Below are 22,970 nucleotides of genomic sequence, written 5' to 3' on the forward strand. Positions count from 1 at the left end.
TATTACCATTGAGATTAAATGAATAGACACTGCAAGAGTCTGAGTGTTGATGAACACCATTTATAAGGATTCATTACAGATAAGTAATGTGAAACTCTACCTGAACTACTGTGTCCAGCTCTGGGGCCCCCAACATAAAAAAGATTTGGATGTGCTGGAGCAAGTTCAGAGGAGGCTCATGAGGATGATCAGAGGGCTGGAACACCTCTCCTATGAAGACAGGCTGAGAGAGTTGGGGTTGTTCAGCCTGGAGAGGAGAAGGCTCCACGGAGACCTTAGAGCCCCTTCCAGTACCTAAAAGGAGAGCTGGAGCAGGACTTTTTACAAGGGCATGTAGTGACAGGACAAAAGGGAATGACTTTAAACTGAAATAGGGTAGGTTTACATTAGATATTAGGAAGAAAGTCTTCACTGTGAGTCTAATGAGGCACTGGAACAAGGTTGTCCAGAGAAGCTGTGCATGCCACATCCCTGGAAGTGTTCAAGGACAGGAGGGATAGGGTTTTGAGCGACCCGGTCTAATAAAAGTTGTCCTTGCCTTGTCCAAGCCCCATTAGGGGCTTGGAACTAGATGACATTTAAGGTCCCTCCCAAGTAAAGCAGCCTGTAATTTCTGAAGTTTTTGCCGTGTTTTTAGTGGTCTTTGTTTCTTGGGCAACAGCTTTGGTGAGGAGGCTGTTGCTTCCTGAGCCCCGCCTTTGCTTTTGCTGGCACATCAGAGGCAGAGTGTCTGGTTTCACAGTCAGCTCCCAGCACGGCTCTGCCTGGGGCTCACTTCACCAAAAAGTGCCTTGTCAGACAGAGGGGTGAAGGACCGTGCATACAGTGTGGGCTTTTGCATGTCTGTTCTGCTTTATGGCCCAGTGCACCCCATCCTCCCCAAAAAAGAAAGCATCAGACAAATAGATTGTGTGCTGCCTCGTACTGTTTCACTGCTTTTATGCAAAATGAGGTGGCTCAGCAGGAAAATGTCTGTCTAAAATAAAGCAGAATATTAGGCAGGTGAATCTGCAGGACAGGAGGTCTGACAGGGTGGAACACCTGGCTGAGCCTGGGGACTGCCAGCAAGTGACTGTGCTGATCTGCTACCTTTGGGCCAAGTCTGAGGCCCTCGACTGCTCCTCAGGGCTTATTAATAAAAAGCTGTTAAATATGGTGTCTCTTTTAGTAGTGACTCCAACCTGATGGCTGAGAAGAAGGAGATCATTCCCTTACTCAAGGTTTCCACCTCATTCCCCTTTGAACTTAACTTGTCAGTTTTTCTGGGCCTTCATCTAACTGAATTAAATATTCAGTTCTGTATTTTCCTTCTAATCACTTCAGTTTTTATATTAGTACTCTGTGTACCCATTTATTTAATAATAGTTCTACCACTTTAAAAAAAAAAAAAAAGGTTTTCAATACTATATAGGGTTGAGCTTCTTGCCTGTGAATCATCTATGGAGTTAATGCTGAAATTTTAAAAACCTCTCTTAAAATAATTGTGGCTGTTTGACATCTTCACTGTTTGTAGAGTTCACATACGGCTTTCTGAAGAGGGGTTTCATCTGAGAAATCTGACTTGTTTCAGTTTTGTTTGTGTGTGCAAGTTCTGATATTGCAACTTTTCTGGCTGGGTAACTCTCAGACGTGAAATTGTTCTGCAGATGCCAATGTTTGAGTTTAAATATTTTCTGTATAAAGTGTGTGGTATTTCCTCAAACAGCCACGTGTCTATAATTGGCTCTTCTGGCAACACTATTTGCTTCAGGGTCTGTAAGGTGAGAGCAAAAGGGGAAGAAAGGCAGGCAAAGCATATCTGAGATTTATTTTTTTTTCATGCATCAGTAGGAATTATTTAATATAGTAGCCTAGCCTTAAATTCAGTACAGTTTATTTAAATAAAGAGGTATGCAAAGTCACGATAGATATTTTAGTTACTAGCTCTATTACAAAAATGTTTTTGAAACAGTGAGACAAAATTAGAAAATCTTTTTTTTTTTGGAAATGAACTATAAAATACCGTAAGTGGAATGGACTGTCATCATGCAGTGTGTTTCTGTCAGGTCAGTGACCCAGTTAGTCTGTAGTTCCATGGAATGCCAAATTATAAATTGACATGAAACATGTCTGAAAAATGCATCTTCTGACAGATGTTATAAACTATAACAACAGGCTTGTGCCTGGTAGTGCCAGAGGCAATGCTTTCAGCTGCAAAGTTGACAGTCTGCGTCTTTGGTGGGAAAATAGTACAGTTCACTTATTTTTCTCATCACTATTCCACATTTTTCTGACAGTGTGCTGGAGTCAGCCCAACATTGTTTTTTGTACAGTTTCATCTGGAAAATGTATTGCATATCCACATTCTCTTGCATACTCATGCTGATATTTTTAATGCATGGCTAAAGGTCAGGTATTTGCAGAGGAGTTTCTAGCAGAGGCCAGGTCCTGGAAAAAATCCATGCCAAGTCCTGTGGTGTGGAGGCTCACCAAGAGGACACTCCCTGGCTTGCTCATTTTAAACTCAATGCTGTCTGTAATGGAAGGAACAGAAATGTGGCAACTTTTCACCAGAGCTGCATGACCAGAGTCCACGAGCCCTGAAGCAGGCCGGGGGTCAAGTCACCCCCTAACAGATCAGCTTTGAAGTCCGTTTTGGTGAAGAATGCCAACACTATATGTTTTCTTTCCTTGTATCCTAAAGTTTTTCCACTTGCAGTCCTAAGTCATTTCCCCTAGACTGGGCTCCTCTGTCCCTGTGCCACCCTTCTGGGATTGGGCTGTGGTTTAGCAGGGAGTCTCCAAAGACAGTGTTGTGTTTGAGGTAAGTTCAGAGACTTTGTTGTCAACTGGTAAGATGACGACAGGGAGCACTTGGTTTTATTCTCTACCAGAGCCTTAACTGCCTTTGGGGAGTTTGTGTCTTGGTGTTCTTATTTGATGGGAGGGAAATGACACTGCTTTCCTCCCAGGGCTGCAGTGACATTTAATGTTGTGTCCAGAATGCATTTGTGGTCAGGTGTGTAAAGGTGTATCTGATATCTGACTGCTGGCAGTGCCAGGGCTTTTCTCTGTGTATCTGATAACAAACAGTGATTCTACCACCCGTAAAGTACTGGAGCCTCAAACACACTTTCAGGCTCTCCCTACAGAGAGCAAAGTTCGAGTTCTTAGTTATCAGGTGTTTGTATTTTTAAGTACCAGGCACCCTGCCTTTGTTTTCTACTAAATGCTTTCCAAAACCTCTGAAGTCACTGAGATCCATAGGTTACCACATGCTACTTGTTTATTTAATTTTTTTTTCCATAATAGAACATATTTTTAGATCAATAAAATAAATATCTACTGCAATACAAAAAATCTCCACAGCCGTACCTTAAATACAAGAAAATTAAATGTGCTTCTTGTAAATATCTCCTCCTCTTGTAGATCCAAATTATAAATTAAATAAATAAGAAAAACATAAATACACATTTCAAGATAAAGCAATTATTAAGAAGAAATAATTATCATCTCTGCCTCCATCCTCATACTGCTTAAAGCTATTAATTAACAAATTAAATACTACAATACAACTTTTTCAACAGACAAAACTCTTGCTGCCCTGGAGTGTGTTTGGGTGCCCTGTGGGTCATGTTAGCTACAAGGGTAGGTACCACAAATGCTCACTCTCTTAATTACCAGTTTCAGCAAATGGACTTTTTCCAGTGTCTGTCCACCATCCTTATTTTTGCTTTGTTTGGTAAATGAGACCAAGAAAGGGAATGAGTGATTACTGTTCCTACTCCTTGGGTCTGCATCTCTGTGCAAGGGAGCAGTCCCTCTGAACTTACTGAGTTCACCTATGTGGGTAAAAATAGCACGAGCCTACGAGGCCAAGGTTTCTGGCAGGTTTCCTATGGGCTGGGGAGGGGGCTGCAGTGTGGTTGGTGATATTTGTAAAAGGTGTGCTCAAGAAACTCTTGGCCATGGCTCCAGCTTGGTTCAGTCTTAGAGGACCAGGGGTTGGCAGGGTCACAGTGCCCAAACTATTACACAGGGCCAATGTATCAGGTTCCAATTTAAAGGTGGGGTGGACCCCTGTGAGAAAACTGCTGTGGAACTGCTCAGGTGTGCAGCCTTCAGTGGGCACTGGCATCGCTCTCACGTGCTGTGGCAGGTGGCACATGGTTAATACTGGGTCACCATTGCCACTTCCAGCGTGTGGTTAATAAGGAACTGTGTTCTCCTTCTTTCCCAGGAGCAAGAAATAAAAGCAGGAGAGCAGATCATCCCAGTGTCAGGCTGCTGGGCCAGAAAAGGACTTTCACCTTTAGTGAGGAGGACTGAAAGTCTGAGTGATTTCTAGTTACAAGGTTACACTCTGAGTAGCTGAGCACCTCTGAAACAGGAGCCTGTGACCCGAAGCAGCGACAGATAGCTGAATGTGAGGGTTGACAGAGGTATTTCATGAAGGTCTAGTGTCTCTCTCTCATTGGCAGGCTCTGGAGTGAACTCTGGCTGTATGAAAAGCCACAGTTATCTTTTTAAATAATGCTTCCATCCCCACTCTACTGCCTCCTTCATCGTGTCTAGCCCCACATAGGTGTTCCCTGCTGGCCTCCTTGGAGCCACTGGGTACACTTTCTCTGTGAGGCCGCTGTTCCATTTGCTTTGCCATTCCAAGGACTTTTGCAGCTTGATAGCCTGAGCAATCAGCCTTTCCTACGTGCTGCTCTACCCTGCTCAGCCCAAAGCCAGAGGGCCTGTCTGCCTTTCCCTCCTGGCCAGGTGGTACCCTGGTACTTCTGAGTTGGTGATCCCTGACCAGGGAGATTTGTCTGAGCCTCCTCACCTCAGTACGTACCATGGCACTGCTTCTGATGGCATCTCAGTGCATTTCACTGCACTGGCTGTAGGCAAGCAATTTTCAGAAGGGAACTTCTTCCTTCTGCTTTTGTCAGAGTCAGACTTGAATTTTCAATTTATGCTTTGGTGCGCTGGCTCTTAGATTAGAGTTTGTCATTATTATGAGCAACAGGATATATTCTTCCTCCAACTTGAAAAATAAAGTTCTGTATTCAGGGAAACAAATGCCTTTTATAGTAACCAGGGAGTACTCATAGAGGGCAAGTGCTGTTCATGACTAGTGTAATATTGTCTGTAACTGTGGTGAAAACCCTTTTGTAAAGCTGTTTTTTTTCTTTTTTTTTTTTTTTTTTTGAGACAAAAACCCAAGAGAGCTATTTCTAAATTGAGAAAAGAAAAATTAAGCAAATTTCATTAAATTTGTCTATTCTTAAGCACAGGTCTCCTACATGCAAATTATCTCATGTTTAGTTACCTGGTTGCACCATTTATCTGTTTTCTTTCCTCCTAGTATTTTGTGCACTTAATGAAATATCCTCTACCACGCGGGTAGAGGTTAAGTTGGTGACTACTACTTCACATATAAGCAGGCTCTATGGCAGAAAGTATCCCTTGAGGTTATTCAGTTGCTCACAGCTTGATCTGGCAGGACACTTTGAAACATCAATCACAAGTTTGGTACTTATGTTTGCACATTTTCTCAGTTCTGGCCCATTGTTTTTAAATTTTTGCATCTTCTACTCCAGTCTTGAAATGTTGAAACTGAAGGAAGAAAAATGTTTAGCATGTGTCATTCAACCAAGCATATCGTAAGATGTGGGTTTTTTTTCTCATGATATGGGAGGGGAAAGACAGCAAGCAGCAGTACACAACAAGTAGATCCCTGGGATTTCATGGCACTCTGTCACTGATCTGTTGCCTTGCAGGAATACGCAAACCTCTTGGTAGGCTTTTCTTGTTGCAAGTCTGAGCTGATTCAGACAGGACGTAGAAAATGGTGAATGGGTCAGCAGTAGTTTCAGCATCACTGAATCAAAATGTAAATCTGGTGGGATACTTGGGATTTTAGTATGATGCAACAAAGAAAGACCAGTGAGTTGCATCATGTTGGTCATTTTTATCTTAGTTAGCCTTTATCCCACTGTTTTGAGGCAATGGCATGAAGTCATAAAAAGGATATTGTTTTCCTGGATGAGCTGTGCTTTGTCTGTTCTAAGCACCTTGGCTAAAGGACCTTCTGCCTTTCCAAGTGATGCTGAGCCCCATCAGTCCGCCTCAAAGGCACTGTTTGTTGCCCCCAGGTACTCTGACTTCTTCTTGTGCTTCATCCACATCTTCCTCAGGAGGCTGGGTGTCCCGCACAGGTTGCCTCCTGTCAGTGGTAGGGAAGCTTCTGCTCCTGGTGGCAAGGCCAGGTCATACTCTGTTGTCTTTCTCCAGCGGTGCCTGTGGCTGGCAAATAAAGCACAGACGTGTACAGAGTGCATCTTCATGACCCTTCTTCCCTGCTTATGGAGACCAGCCATTCGAAACCAAAAGCTGTCTCGTTGTTTCAACCATGTATGTCTGTGCCTGGCCTGTCCCTGGAACTGGCAAGACTGGAATGAGCAGGGGCTGTGCAGAACAGTGGCCTTGGATGCTGCAGCTGCCCCCCTTTCACTTGGTGCCCCTGCTCCCTTGCCATCAGAGTAGACACTCACACAAGGGGACGGGCTACAAGTGGGGCCACTATTAAGTGCATCCTCTCTAGCACCTGTCACCCAACAAGAAGCTGGTAGGTTGTCCAAGGAGAGAGCTGGACACTTCCACCAAATCCCAGGGACCATGTGGCAGCACCTGGGAGGGGGGAACTCCACTGGCTGAGGGGGATTTACATCTCTCTGTACAGAGTGTGATGACACTGTGACAGTCAGCTTGCTACTGTCCCTCAGGTGGCAATGGTAGCATCTCAAATACCACACAGATCCATGTCTGAGTTAACTGCCTGCTGATGAGTGCATTTGTACTGTGGTCAAGCTGTTCCTTAATTAGGCTTAAAGCCATTAAAGGTTTGTGCTTTTTGGGGTTTTTGTTTGTTTGGTTTTAGTTTTCTTTTTTTAATTATATTTTATAAGCTACCTTAGGGCAAATATCGTGGACTTCTTAGAGGGAAAATATTTGAAAATGCATGTATTTTGAATTAAGATGATTTTTTTTTTCCAGTGATAAAACAGTTGCAATAGGCACTGAGGCAGCTGTATTAGCAGCTGTGGGTAATGATATAATCTGATATAATCAGATACCAATCTCTCCCTGCCTTTGGGAAACAAGAGGTATGGCTTGTTGGAGCGGTGGGAAGGGACTTACTTGTCTGTAGAAGTGCAGTCACGTGTGGGAGAGCCTCTGACAGCCACAGCTTTCACTGTGATATGAGCAACTGGAGATGAAGGAATCTGTGGGAGGAAAAAACACATTGTTAGGAAATGCCACTGATGAGTAGGGACACAGTTCTTCTGGGGAAAGAGGCTGTTTCAACAAAATCAATAAATACTGTAAATCTCTCAAGAAGAGAAAGCAGGTTAGGGATTTGACTGATTTGAGTGCCTAGCTCTCAACCACACAGATACCAATTGCTCACATGAATATTCTCACTGAGCTCACCACACCACTTGTATGAGCAAGAGTTACACCTCCCATCGAAAGAGGGAGGCTTGCAGAACTTTTTATTCCCCAGTTCTTACATTTAGCTTCCCGGGGCAGTGAGGCTTTGTGCAGACTGAGCAGCCTGCCTCTTGCAGCTCCTCACAGCCCACCTCTCTGGCTGCCTGGGAAGCAGATGTCTCAGCCATCACCATCCCTTGAGCATTGTGAAATGTCTCCCTGTTTTGTTGGGTGCTTCTCTCTGGTGTGGGGGGTCCTGATTATACTCCAGTTCTGCCACAGCCCCACAAGCGCCTGATTGTCAACTCCTTCCTGGTCTTATTCAAACCTAAATTGCCTGCCAGAACTGAGTCACTTTATGCCATAAACAGGTCACTGAGAGTAGCATATCCTCCAATACAGTAAGTTAAAATATTAGTTGCCCAGAAATACAAAAAAAGTTAAAAACTGTGCTGTGATCTCATCATTTCAGGCAATAAGCATACATTGATTTTACTGGCAATACTGAAAAATTTCATGTTATTGACACTAGCATAACTGATCTGTAAGCTGTCTAGGGCTATATTAATCTGAGACTGGCTACATTTAAGTGTGCTTTTCAAGTATCCCAAGACCTGGAGATTTTGAAATCACTTTTGCAGGCATCTTTTGCAATTTAACCATGGTAATTATTGGTAAGTTCAATTAGTTTCATTACACTGAATACCACTAATTTTTACCATCCTTCAATATTGTACTGTTGTTTTTCTCAAGTGTAGCTCAGCTTTCAGCTAGCAAGTATGTTGCAGCTATCCAAAAGAGCCTTTGAAGCCATGAAGTTTTGACAGCAAGGTCTGGTGTTGGTTAGAAACTTCTCAGAAGATTTTTTCTTTTTGAAAAATATACGTTTCTTAAATGTAAGGATTTTGAAAATTTTAAGTTTTTGTAAGACAAAGAAGGCAGGGAGAACACGAGAGTAATTTTTAGTGCAAGAGAGTAATTTTTAACCAAAACATTATGTCTGTCCATTAAAATACAAATTTTTGGGTTTTGTATGAGGATTTTCTCATCAACTCTTTTTTGACATTTCTGACTCACGTGGTTATCATGTCAGGTTGGCATTGTGGAGAAGGCAAATTATCTGATGCCTGTTGCACTTTGGAAATTATTTTTTTCCCAATTTGTGGAATTCCCTGAGAAACAAGAAGATAATTCCTCCCAGCTCTTGCAGGTTGCTGAGCATCCAGAATAGGAGCCTGCCTCCTTCCATCCCAACACCCTTCCTGGTCCCCTGAGGGGTAGCTGTCCTGAGCCAGTCTCTGCTCCCAGCTAAGGATCCTATGGCAGAATTATGTCTCAAAGCTTTATGTGAAATCCACATGTACTGCAGCAGGCTCTCATGCTGTTACTGTGGGACAAGCTGATAGGTTTAATGGTTTAAGATGCGCCAGACAATGGTAGCTGGTCAGCTGGTCTTGCTGTATTTACTTACCAAAGACTTTCCATCCAACAGGTGATTACAGGACTTGGATGACTCTTGTTCATTAATCCCCACTGCAAAGCATAAGAGATATGGCATTATCTGTAATTACCCCTTTGGTACATGTTGTATGAAGAGCCTCTTTTCATGCAGTGAAACTCAGATATGGACAGAGCCCAGATTAGGGACAGAGTCCAGATATGGACAGAGCCCAGATATACAGATTATAATTCCACCAGATTTGACTATAGCCAAAGGCACAGAGTTTTCTTTATTATGACCATCTGCTGTGATGTCAAAATAAGTGATTGTGGAATTACTTAAGTGATTCTGGAAAGCCTCTCAGCTGCTTGCTCCTAGACTTTTCAAATGAGATGGTGAACTGTCCTTGGCAGACCAAGCTAAGTGGGCGACCTTCCCCCTCTGGGAACACTCACGTGTCGCTACATACAAAGAGAGGTCCCATCTGCTGCTCTTCAGCAGAGGTTGAATAACCCAGTTTTTGTGCATTCTGAAGCCCCCAGTGCAGGTCTGTCCTGCCTAGGAGATAATTCCCTCATTTCCGGATTGCCCTGTGGAGTTATTTTAACCCGGGCAGAGATGTGTGTTATGTCCACCTCATCATGGGGAGGGATTTAACATTTCTGTCTGCTCACAGCTGAGTGTCACCTCTCTGCTGTCCTCAGCTCTGGAGGTTACCCTTCAGTTTCAAGTGAGTGCTCAGCCAGCAACTTACCCATGGATAAATGCTCACTGACATTCCTGCTAGCTGTGCCAAGGAAATAAACGGGGGAGGGATGCCAGATTTTTTTCATGGAGTCAAATCCTCCCATTTGGCTGGGGGAATGTGGACATCTCTACTGCTGTGGCCAATGGAATATAAATAATGAAAGCAAATTTGGAAATAGTCAAGGTGCTGCTTATAGTGCTGTCTCCAGCATGACTTAGCAATCAGAACTGTCTTCTCCTTCTGGGGGAAATATCTGAGCATGACAAATGTCTTAACCAGCTTCTTGCTTCCCGTTCCACCCCCTCTAGTAATTCCATTAGGTACCTTACTGTATCCCTCATGTCAAAGTTAATGCAATTACCTCCTCTCATCTTGCATATTAGGTACTAACAGTATTCAGCAAGTAGCTCCAGGCATCAGTGCTTCAGCTAATGTCCATATTTTTTCTTTTTATTTGGTTTTGTTTGCTCTTGTATCATCTGCTTCTTCGCTTCAGCCTGTCTCTCTTCTTACTAGATACAGAAAATGTTCTGGCAAACTTTTAGCTAAGTATCTGAACAAAAGTAAGGCCTCATGGCTTCAAGTTCGTTGATGCTCCCCTCAGGACAGCAGTGGCTGGCTGTATTGTGAATTCCACTTTCAGAAGTGCCTTCCCACACACTGAAATGGACTGTCCTTACGCTTTGTTATTTGTGTAGGATTTCTGATGCTAGCAATAAACATGCTGATGGCCTCATCAGTGCTCTTTTATGTTTTTTGTTCTAATTTAAACTTAGTTTCTGAGTTCTGCCCACTCACTTCCCTTTCTCCTCCTGTGAGACCTGTTTCCCCCTTTTCTGTTCTTCTTCTTGGATTCCTACAGCTTTTCTCTTTTTTGCACCTATCTGTCATCCTTTACTCATCTCCCCTAACAGCAGAGACCAGCAGGCCCTCCTTTCTCCCGCTCTGGCTCTCTGCCACCCTTTACCCTGCAGCCAGTCCCAGCCACTCCTCCTCCTCTCCTCGCTCCAGCCCTGAGGCTCCAGTTCTTTGTTCAGACACATCTTGGCTCTGGTCCTGGTTTGAGATCTTTCCCTATGGTCTCAAGCTCAGTTTCTTCCTTCCCAGTTTCCCAGGCCCCGCTCCTGTCTGGTCTGTGTTCCTGATGGGATGGCTTACGTGCAGACCAGTGATGTGAGGAATATGCACCTTCATGCACCTGTTTTACTGATTCAGAGGCTTTTAACAGCCAAATGTCCATTTTGTCTACTAAACACATGCCATATGGGATTTTTTTAAGGGCTTATGACTTGACTGCAACTGGGTGGCTTTCCAAAGGAGAGCAAAAGATGTGGTTTTGATTAAAAGGCCATCCCTTGCCAAACTGCACAGCCCTGCTCCAGCTTTGATCCTCCAAACATAACACACCAGTGCTGAAGGAGCTGAATGACCACTTTGTTTATGTTTACTCATCTCCTTGGTTTTGTACTGGCAAGCTCTATTTTTCCTTCACGAGTTCTCACAAATATGCTGAAGAAGTTTTACTTGAAAAAAACTCAGGTCTGTAGCTGACATCCAGAATCTGAAATTTCATCTCAAATTATTATGTTCTGGCAAATTCTAAGCAACTGAACAGGGATCTTATATAATAAGATGACTCAGGCAAACGCAGGAATTCACAGTTTATCATTCTAAAACATTGTCATATTGTCAAGGAGCGTTTATGACTGCATAAAGTGAGTTTATGACTCCAAATAAATTGAGCAATGCCACGGTCATTATCTCATTAATTCCACTGGATATTTTAAGCATGGAATTATACGTAATAAATGGTATCTAATAAATGTGCTCGCTCTGCTGCGAACTGGAAGCCTGCAATATCCAAGAATATCCTAGAGCTGTGGAGGAGCAAAGCCCCGTCTGTGGACTCACCGTGCCGGGCCGTGCCCTTGGCGGGGCAGGGTCCCCGCTGCCCGTCCAGGCTCCGCACCTCGTCCTCGCCGTACAGCACCTGCAGCAGCTCAGCCTGGCGGGGCCGGCGCTCGGGGATGGCCACCACCTGCAGGGAAGAGGAAAAGCCATCCCGTCACACCTGGCTTTGGAAATGAGGTGGTCTGTTGAGGTCAGGGGGGAGCCGAGAGGCTGTTTGCTCTTCCCACCGCTTTACTGTCATCCAAAGGGAATCTTGTCAGGCGGGGGCTGTGGGATTTGAGGGGTTTGTTTTTGTTTGGCTCTAGCGTCTGTGCATGAGAATGGGAAAATCCTGTGGGGTCTCTCTGGGACCCAGCTACTTATTTGCACCTTTCTGTGTTCTAATCAGGAGACTGAAATGTGGTATTTTTCAAGATCCACTGAGTAGGATATGCCTATTAGGCAGCTCAAATTTGATTTTTTATTGTGTCACATCTTGGGCAATCAGTCAAACTTACACAATGAGAATTGCAATTGCTATTTCCTCGTGGTCTTCCCTGTCTTTCGGACTTACATTTTGTACCTGGTAAATGACTACATGAGGATATGAGGCAGTTAATATTTGTGCTTCTAGAGATTAATTTTCACAAACATTAGCTCCCACAAACAAAATTCACTGAGACCTGCATCTCTCTGTATCTCAAAAATGAGTGCGAACAAAATCACAACAAAGTGATGTCACTCGCTGTGCTTCCACAGGCAACTGGGTGAGACAAAGCTAATGTGAGTTTAAAAAAACAGGGATACACTCCAAGCAAGTGGGTCCATTAGGACTGTTATTCAGGATGGTCTGGGAACAGTTTTCTCAAGAAGATGAAAGTTCCAATAGCAGGAAAAGAGTGTTTCATACTTTGCTGTGGTTTTATTTTTCTTTTAATTCTTCTTCCCTGAAGACTTACTACTGTTATACGGAGAACTTAAATAGGGTGAAGATCCAAATCTTCAAGGAAACAAGACACATGGCAACTATTCAACCTGTTTCCTATTAGACATGTTGATCTTATATTGGAAGACCAGGAGTAAAGCAGTTACTTGCATCTAACTGATGATTGATGATGTAGTTGCCACCTACATGTTTTAGATATAAATACAGTTATTTTGTTTCAGGACTGAGACCAGCAACTGACCAGCTCATTGTTGGCAGAAAAACCTTAGAAAAAATTGTAAAAAACCCCTTAATTCTACCTATTGCCTTCTAACATACACTCATGACAAAAGCAAGACTGGATTTAAGCATGGCCCCTCATGCCAAATTTTCCATTTCCTCTAATTAAGTTTTAATTCAGTTTGCCATTAATCTGCAATATTCTGAGCATGTGATTTTTTACACAGACATAAAAACGTATACAAACCAATGCTTTGCAAAACAGGAAAGAAGAAAAACCCCAACCTGACCACTTAACTCTTTTGTCTCCATGTACCCTCAGGAGTCTAGAGGAGGCTACATGATCTAAATCCTACTGACCAGAAGGAAGAGGAGCAGAAAGTGCCCAACAGTAGGCAGAAATATTGCTGGAAAGGGCTGGTAAGGCAACCAAAGCCTAATCCAAGGTCTAAGGGAGGTTTTCTTCTAATTCTGTGGACTTCGACACAGAGCCAAACACAGTCCCCACTCCATAAGCTACTTAAGGACATGCCCAGTGGTAATTTAAGGTCAAAGGGACTACTTGGTGCCTGAAGATAAGCACATGCTGAGGGCGGCTGCAGCTGGTTCCCAGCTCTACTGACCATGAATCTGGTGCTGCTGAACAGATTTGAGCCTCAGCATTACTCCAATAACTCAGAAATGAGGGTGATGCTGATTGTGAGAGGCCTCCTGTTGCTGCTGAAGCTGTTGGCATTGACTCTCTCCCAGCTGCCCCTGGACCAGTTCCAGCACCTCCCCATCCCTCTGCAGCAGTTCCTCACAGGCTGCAGGCTCCTGTGTCCACACACGCCCTGACCACCTGAACCTTGCAGGTTGCTTCTCAGAGGCATCACCCCCTTTACCACAACGACATCAGTGGAGACACCTGTCTTTGGTACAAATATGATGAGACTGTGGCTGGCAGGGGTCTCTCTTGACAGCCCTTGGAACCTGCCTCATGTGAATCAAGCTCTTCCAGCTTTCAAGGAATTCCAGAAAGCTTAGCTCTTCCCACCATCTCTGGAAATGTGCCCAGTGATCTTGGTCAAACTCAGACTTCACTGGTGTGTGACAGAAAATATCATCACCTCTCTGCTAATGAGACACCTGAGGTCACTTATTTTGCATTGTCATGGAAAGAGCATTTTTGGTAAGTAGGATGCTGGCTGCAGCTACCTCTAATCCTGAAAGTGGCTTATTTGATCAGTGTAAACCATCGTGGGCTTGAAACTTAACACTCTGCCTACGTGTTGCAAAGAATGAAATACGGTTTGGGGAAAGGAAGCAGGATTTTTAACTTGATTAATAGCAGGAATTATTTAGGCACACTGTTATTGATTACAAGATTCCTTGTTACATGTGATATCAGTAATGCCAAAATGCCTTCAAGCAGCAGAAGCTGCATAAATAAGTTACAGTGCCATTTTTCCTTAGAGCTGGAGACAATGGTGCAACCTCTATAGCACATCTTCAGTGAACATCTTTGCACTGTTTGGCTGTAGCACACTTTGGGAGTTCCTTATCTCCTAATTCAAGATTTTACTGTGACTTTGGCTACCTCACCCACTGTTGTAATATGTTAAGACTTATCTAGGTCAGGAAACTAAACCTGCTGTAGTGTGGTTTTGATCTAAAGTGGAGCTGACATTTCTCTAGGGTACCTAGGGTAAGGCAGAAGGATCAGCCGCGAGTCACTTTTCTTTTCTAGACATACCAGGAGATTTAAATCGGTGTGAATGGCAGAGTCAGCCAGACTATGCAGAATTAGCAAGTTGCTCTCTAAAAACCTACTGTTTTTAGAACCTGTAAGTCCCTTGACCGGCTCAGTCTGTTTGCAGGACATTGCCTCTGAATTCAGAGCTCAGCAAAGTGTCTTTCTATGGACTTTGCTGTGCACGTGACAGCACGGAGGCCTGGCATACCCACTGTTGGAATTAGCTGTGCTAAGGGGGAAGGGGTACGAAGGACTCGGGAGGGTTGCAGAGCAGCACAGATGCTGTTCCAGCCACCCTGATGCTGGACCCAAAATCCCACCATGAAAACAACAACCATCCAGAAAAGGTGAGAATTAAATATATGGCTTTGGATAAAGCTTTGAAGGTTAGAGGCTGAACAACAAAGTGCTCATTAGAGGAGCAAATGTGGGATTTGTAGAGTTAAGCTTTTTTTGATGATCTAATACTCAGCTAATTTTTAATGTGGCAGCTCTAGTGTCCACAGAGGGATTTACCACTTTCATGCAAAGTAGCCAGGTACTAGTGTCCAGACAGTTCTACCCAAGGGATTTTGGGGCTAGAAGAGCAAGGGAGGAGAAGCAAGGGATCTACTATCATTGGAAATATCTCTTAATAGGGCAACAGGAACTGCAAATAAACACGTTCTTTAAACACTCAGTTGAAAAAGAGAAGGTGTTTCCCCCTTTCTCTCACCCTTCCACAGTCATGACTGTGCATTGGGGATGGGTTCTTGAATGTGATGGAAGTTACGCCCCCAAAAGTCAGTCATTTGAATGTTAAATCACTTAATGTTACACTGCTTGACTATTTCTTCTGTGAAAAAAAAAAAAAAAAGGTCTGGCAGATGTCCACATTGGTTGCTATTTTTGTCTTGCTGAGGGTTAAAGTTGTGCATCCACTGCAGTCACCAGAGCAGAAGATTTCATGTTAGCTGAGGCATTTCTACGGCACTGACTGCAGGTGCAGATGTAAAAGTGAAAAATAAATAATCATTCTGCTACTTTTCTGTGGGTCTAGAAACTGGCAATCACAACTTCCTCACAGGCACGTCTATTCCAGTATGTGCAATTTATTTGAATGCTTGTGTATGAGCTGTAAGCAGCTGCATCCCACTGATGAAGGGGTATGCAGAAGTCCAAGAGTTGACTGCACCAGTCGCTTTGGTTTGAGAGCCACCCTTGTTTTCTTTGCTGGAGCTGCAGACCATTCCTCGGGCTTGGTGCTCCCACTGCTAATATGATGCTGCCTGCATCACGACTAAGAGCCAATCAAAGGACATCCTTAATTGGGGTCAGGAAAGCCCCAAAGGAAAAAAACAATCCTCTTAAAATACAGCAACAAATTACGGACTTTCTTATCTGATTTTCTTAGGCCTTTATGAGTATAGTGCTGCCACAGTAGCTGATCCAATCCAAACTAAATATTAGATGCTTCCATTTAGTAGAAACAACAACTATCTGCTGAGATTTGGAACATCATAGCAAACATAGAGTTGCCTTGATTTCAATGAAAGCTTAGCTAAAAGTTTTCAGCTAAATAGTTTTATGAGAAATTTTGTCAAAAAAAGAAAAGGTAAGTTATCTGAGCATACTGTTTCATCAAGTGAGAATAGTTCACTTTTAGTTTGGACTTCTCTGCTGTTTTTCTATTGCATGGAAAACAAAAGATATCAAAGGCATAAGAAATAAAAATGGGGTATCTCAAAATGGCTTAGTTTAAGTAACACTCCGGCACTCTGACTTTCATCTACATTTGGAATGAAGAGTCATTTTGAAGCCTAAGCCTGAGTTACAGGACAAAAATAAGACTTTTTACCATTTGGAAAAATACACATATATATAGTGTCTACAGGCCTGTTATTGACTCAGCCTGGGAAGTAGTTCATACCTCCTGGGACACTCTGGGATCCTGTGATGTGCTTTAATAACCAGAAGAGGGAACGGGAGTGAGTGTGGTACGCAGGAGGACCTACAGTTCTGTAGGGAGATCAGGGAAATAGGAATGCAAAGATGAGGCTCTCTACAGTTGAGAATGGGGCTGGGTAGAGGATAGGGCATGGAAGAAGGAAAAGCCAAGGAGCAAAACATTTCAACAATGGAGAGGAGATGATGGAGAGGAAACAGGTCTGTGGTGAGAAGAAATGCTGTGGTAGAAGAGTCTCAGACCCTATAAAAGGGCTTGGATATGCAGAAGAGAAAGAGACTGTCATTCCTGCAAATCAGTTAAAAGGATTGTGAAAGGGGTTGTGGATGGGTCGAGTGGATTTGAGGAGGAAAAACTGGTTCTGAGGACAAGAAACCTCACACCATGTGCCAGAGCACTGGAACTTGGAAAACATTTTCTCAGAGAATGAAAAATGCTCAATTATTTTAGTTTGGGGGGTACCTCACCTACAGGGAGTGGGTAAAACTCCATGTTTACCACCTGTACCAGTGCACTGGGGGTGAGTTGAGGGCAGGCAAACACTGCTGGGGCCAAGGGACAAGCCCTCCTCCAGTGGTTCTCTCAGAGTCATCCTTTTGGGCTGAGGTTACAGCCCATTGCTTTATGTTTTTCTCCCAGATTCCCCGGGATACTGGCTCCTTGATTAATGCTTATATGTATTGCTATGATTTGTTTACTTTTCATTCCTACCTGTCCCCCTGGCAGTATTACTAAGGCTTTATGGATAAGAATTAAGTCTGTGATTCCCTCAGATGGTCCATGTTGATAAGCTGCTATGTTCATTTTGACTGTACACAGCAAGACCACATTTATTTTATTGTTTGTTTCAAAACACTTCTGTAAATAAACCGCAGCTTCGCAGAAACTCCCATTTCTGTTTCCCACTCCATTCACTACATTAGGCACTGGTGCACTTCTTTGCCCTGAAAGATCTGCTTCCCATTTATCCACAGCATTTTTTTTTTAGTGTAAGTGTAGTCAACTGGAATTTAAAAAAAAAAAAAAAAAAAAAAGAGGGAGAGAAAAGGAGACTTTTCTTACGGTCTTTGTTAGGATGTGCTGCGTAGTTTTGGCTCGTCTTCGGGCAGGACTGCATGCTGCAAAACGAAGAACAGGAACATGGTCAGCCTGTAATGGAGGTGTACACGTGCATTTAAGGAAGACTCCAGCTGAAATAACTCCCAAAAAAGTCCTTTTTAATGTTGTCTCAGATATCATGCTCTATCTATACAATACAGACATCCATGGGCTCAGGGCAACAGCCTATTCCAAGTTTCTGCAACTGTTTCATAGGCTTCCAGGAGGAACCCTTCTCCTTCCTCAGTTTTGATCTGACCTCCCACCTGCCAATATTTCAGAAGGAAACTACTAGTGTATACATTAACTTGGAGAGTTCTATAATTTTATCTAGTTAGGGATTTTATCAATAAGCTCAGACTTCCTCAGGACATCATTTCCCTTTTAGTGCATGATGTTCAAAGCACAGCATTTGCACTAAGCCTAATATTTTCTTTTTCAATCCTCAAAATGACCCATTCGGTTCTTTAACTTGGGGCACTTTGCTTAAAGTCTATTGCTCTTTTTTATTTCTTAGACCCAGGAAAACACCAAATTCATAGAACCACTAGCCAATAGACACACAAAATGCCAGGTCCATAAGCCAAGTTTTTGGCTCGACTGAAGTGTTTGGTTTTGAGTGAGGGACAAAGTGAGGATTATTTAAACACTTGTTGTTTGAGTTAGAATTGAAACTCACCTGAAAGGCTCTGAATACTTCCAGCTCTCCCTCTCATCATATATTACCTTCCCCCTACAGGCTACAGGAGCTACAGGATTTAGCAGCCAGTGACAGGAACAGGCCTGCAAAAATCTGCCAAGTATGGAGAATTAACTCCAGTTCTAAAGGCTGACCCTTGGGGCAAGGCATGTGAATGGGGGTTTCCTATTCAGGCTCCATGCATAATCCAAAGGCTTTGAAGAGCCAGGAAGATTTGTTATGGGATGACGGGTGACTCCTGCTCCCCAGGTGAGCTTTCCTTTACACTGGCACACATTTAACTCCAGGAGTTGCAGTGCTTATCGCTGCTATGTATTACTGTTTGCAGAGTTTTGAAGCTGTGGAAGCAGCTGGAGGTCATCCAAGGCTGCTGATTACTGCAGCCAAACTGCTCTCCTCAGATGGCAGGAATTACAAGTGACTGGGCTTTCCAGGGCTCCAGTACAAGCAGAGCTGGTAGTGAGACCAAAGTCACTCTTCCTAGACAGTTTGAGTATGTCTAACAGCCACTGCTCCATACCCCCGAGGGTATAAGTACTGAGCATTAGGACCACACAGGAGAAAAAGTTTTGGCCTGTGCTCTGCCAGTAGTGAAACACGACAGGAACATGGGAGGTGAACAGCCTTGCCCAGGGTCCCTGAGAATGGTCCACTGCAGCACAGAGCACTTCCACACTGAACTCATGACAAGTAAGTTATCTGCCTGTTCAGAATTTGAGAGTGTGCTAAGCTGTCAGTTCAATTACAGTCTGTTTTGCATGGCATGATATCCTCAGGGATCCTTACTATCTTCTCCGGCAGGACACATTTTATATTTTAAACCACAGTAGTGTGGGATGAAAGCCAGACAAACATAATGAAGGTGTCTTGTATTTTTTTTTTTTCTTCCCTGGCAATATATTTTAAGTTGCTTATTTATCTCCTTTACTTCTGGAATTTCATCGCGTGAGGACTAAACTAATTGCTCACAAACAAAACACTCAAGTGCAAAAAAGTTTAGTGATGCAAGTAATTATCTTCTTGTCTCTCTGGTATTTTATGTATTTTACCAGACACTGTGAGGAGCACGATTTGTAGGGATTTCTAGCAGAAGCAAGTGCTGTTGTGCTGCTAAAGCTCCCCAGGCTGGTGCACAAGGAGGAACACAAAAATGAGCCTAACAGTAATAAATTTTCATATTATCAGAGTACATCACAGTCAAACTTACTGCCTGTCATCTGCCAGAACAAGTGGCAAAAGGCTTACAGGGGCTGAAGAAAGGCAAGGCATGAAAGGGAAGTCACAGCACCAGCAAACATGCGGTTACTTGAATAGCCATTGAAAGAAGAGTGAATCACAGAGGTAGCCAGAAGTGATCCACTTGTGGGGGAACACAATGGCAACAATGCAAACAGTGGGGCTGTGGGGCTGCCCCTGCAAACACAAATCTCTGCAAAGAGTGGGAGAAGGAAGGGAAGAATTAATCCCGGCAGATGAGGTATCCGGATTTGCCTGCAAAAGAATGTTTGTATGTACAGCCCAGCTTTCGGGCAACAAATACAATTACAGTGACGTTTCACTTTGTCATTTCCACTTATATTGCAAAATTAGGCAGCTGAGAGCTCATGCTCGCAGCTTGCAAGTATAGATCTGCTCTGGTCCCAGAATTTGTTTTCCCTGCTTTCCCCTGCCTTCTTGTTTCTGAAATATGCAGCCATTGAATTTAAACTAATTTGTTCAATCAAATGCAGGCTGGGCTTTGTCCGGTTCTTACTCTTCATTAGAAGCAATTAATGTTAATCATGCATTCATTTCCAGGGCATGGCTTTGGAAATGGTCCACTTATTGAGCCAGCAGACTTAAATTCAACATTCATGTAGTTCACCCACTTCATCTGAGCTGCTAACTGCTTGCAGAACTCCGTTCTCTTTTCTATTACGCAGAATAGCCACACAGTTGCAAGCTGTCACTTTAGCAGTTACCTCATAGGTACAGCAACACCGATTTCAGATCTCCCAATTTTACCAGAGCAAAGATTTTATACAGCCACAATGTCGAAGCACCTGCACAGATTACCTCGTGAAAGCGGCAGCGAGTGCTGGGCTGCAGGCAGAGCAGAGCACGGCAGAGCACAGGAGCTGCTCACTTCAAAGATTTCCCCATTGCTAAACATCCCGTCCCTCCAAAAGACAACACCGTAGCGGTTGTTACATTTTGAGGTACTCACATTTGGATGAAATCACAGTGGTGAAAACTTCTAAATTCTCGTCGCTGCAGCTGTAAATCTGGTGCATTTTCCACGTCTCCCCACTGACTGCCTTTCAGCTTCATGCAACCGCTCTGAACTTCTGGTAAATAGGTTTCACTAATCCAATCTGGCTCTGTGATCATTGTCCAGATCTACAAAGGACAGACTGATGCTGTGATCTCATCTCATTCCATATTCTTCATTGCAACATTTTCTGCTCCCATCTGGCTTTCTATGAATAATATTAACACGAAGATTTAATTTAGCTGTTACTTAAGCCTCTACTCAGATAGGAGCATTTTATTTAATGTCTCCTTTTACCAGTGTGGAGAATCCTCTGCAATAAATAGCTAATAATTAAAGTCTAAGCTATAGGCAAACAAATGTTTACAGAAGCATTGCATGGATTTTTTTTTTTTTAAATTATGTTAAGTGTGTACTTTAACACATTTATCATAAAAATTTGCTTTTTCCATATAATGAGGAGTTGATTCCAGGGGCATTAAGAAAAGCATTTTGTGCTTTACCTTTTAACATCATGAAAAAGTACCAGAATGTTGGGCATTTCAAAGGAAAATTTCAAATGCAGATGACTAAGAAAGGGCACATCAGGCAGATGTGCATAGGTCTCTACGCTTCTGTGGTTGCGGAGGGAGGGCAGGTGGTTCAGTCATAGATAAATGGGTTCCTACATGACTTGATGGTCCTGGGGCCTAATCCCATATTTATGCACTTCAGTCAAGGGTCTTCTTGCCAAAGCTTTTCATTCCTTAATACTCCCATCAGAAATTGTTCTTTTCCACCTCTGAATATCAGCCCCCTCAACTTCTGGTGACTTTCTGCTGCCATGGACGCCTAAGACAGAAAATTTTGGCTTGCAGGCTCCAGCAACTGATGTAGTAGGAACACTTTCAAGTGTGAATAATGATATTAAATTATATCAGTCTAATGAATAACCTCCATTACTGCCACGTGTGTATCTAATTAACACAAAAACAAGAGCTGTCTTCTCCTATAATAGAGGTCTGCCACCAACAGCCCCAGACAGAAAGTGCCAATAACATGGGCTGTCATTGTCATATTGATGAACATTTCTTATTTGAAGTAACAAACACTGGTCAAATACACATCCTGAGCCTGGAAGCATCTTGGTTGGGTGGAAGGTGTCACTGTTTCAGGAAAGCAATGAGTGAAGAGAAGCTGTTATCTCTTGTCACCTCCCAGGGCAGGCTCCTGCTGTCCAGCGGTAGCAAAGCCATTGCGGTGCTGGGGCCATTGTCTGAGCAAACTGTGTCGTGCTTGAAGTGGGCGGTGGGACGGCAATATAATCAACCAAAAGTTCAATTAGTTTTTGATTTATTGCGCCACATGTTCTGCTTGTATGACTGATGTCATTAACATCAGGCTCGGCTGGCACGTTCATCTGTCCCTGCCCGGCTGCCTCTGAAGGCGCACACACTCAACAGATGGGGAGCTGCACGGGTGCGAAGGCAATTGTTTACCCCTCTATTGTTCCTGTGTCAAGCAATCAAACCAAATCCATTACCCACCGAGAAAAAGATCAGCGCACCGTCCATTCAGCAGTGAATGGGGCAGATGCGGTTATGCAGGAGGCTTTAAAGCTTTCAAAAGAATAAAAAAAAAATAATGAAGACCAACACTGAATAGTCGATTAAAAAAAAAAAAAAAAAAAAGGCTAAAAACAAATCTAACCCACCCTTTACTTCACCTTCAAGATATCCAGTCTTATGAGAAGTGGGGTACTTTTGGGTCCAAGTCATTGGTTTCCTAGTTCTAGGTATGACCTAGAGATATTTTCAAATCATAGATGAGGCTTAACACTAGAACAAGTATTGGATGCCTCGTGCTGTCGAGGGGTGGTGGGAATGTGGACACTGAAGTGAGACTCAAGAGCTTGTTACCAGTTGGTATTCACTGTGTTACAGGGCAGGTAGGCTTTAAACACATCTTTACAGGCAGAGGGTGCTCTGGGAATGAGTCACTCTCCACAGGGAGCTGATAAAAGGTTCTCACCTCACTTCCAAACTGAAAAATAGGGTTTAGGAAGGCAAATATAGCATCTCTCATCAGGGATCCTCACTTGGGAATTAATTTTCCTCTGGTCATGAAAGGGAGTTTGCTGCCTTATTTTGTCCAGATCTTACAGCGTAGTCAAGCACTATGAATGCCCAGGGTTTTGCAGGAAATCTTAATGTGACTTCAAGAAAAGGACTGCACAAAATGGGCTATGTTTTTCCCACCTATCTGTGAAATATTTTGGGCAAATGTCCTGGTTTAGCTATAAAACAGGTGTAATAACACCTGCCAAGCTCGACTGCATGCTGCCTGCATGGCAGTACAGGCAGTACATGTAGAACAGCAGGCAGTAATTTTAAACTTGAGGGAGATTACTCTCCACAATGTCCAACCCAGGAACTGCTTGCAAAGCCATATCAGAAAATTTCATATGGTGTCTTCCTTTGGCTCCCTACTGACCTAGCAAGACTCCAGTCTATGGTGGGAGCAGGAAACCAAACAATTTTTGACTCCATGA

General features: G+C 43.3%; 1 protein-coding gene across 2 annotated transcripts; it reads right to left on the reverse strand.

Moving 5' to 3' along the window:
* Positions 1-3,283: 3,283 nt before the first annotated feature.
* On the reverse strand, positions 3,284-22,735 carry VXN (vexin). Of its 2 annotated transcripts, none has more exons than XM_027894698.1 (7): positions 21,967-22,735; positions 20,396-20,568; positions 17,454-17,509; positions 11,568-11,694; positions 8,939-9,000; positions 7,174-7,259; positions 3,284-6,279 (listed from the first exon to the last, which is right to left on the reverse strand). In XM_027894698.1, exons 2-7 carry the CDS (start codon positions 20,460-20,462, stop codon positions 6,093-6,095), a joined length of 585 nt encoding a protein of 194 aa, XP_027750499.1. In that variant the 5' UTR covers positions 20,463-20,568; positions 21,967-22,735; the 3' UTR covers positions 3,284-6,092. The 2 variants fall into 2 exon arrangements, with proteins under 2 accessions (XP_027750499.1, XP_027750500.1); XM_027894699.1 differs by having other exon boundaries at positions 20,396-20,648; positions 21,967-22,034.
* Positions 22,736-22,970: the final 235 nt, after the last annotated feature.

Source organism: Empidonax traillii, unplaced genomic scaffold (genome assembly GCF_003031625.1).
Source record: "Empidonax traillii isolate 1590-97213 ecotype Southwest subspecies unplaced genomic scaffold, ASM303162v1 scaffold438:size550143, whole genome shotgun sequence".
Classification (NCBI taxonomy): domain Eukaryota; kingdom Metazoa; phylum Chordata; class Aves; order Passeriformes; family Tyrannidae; genus Empidonax; species Empidonax traillii.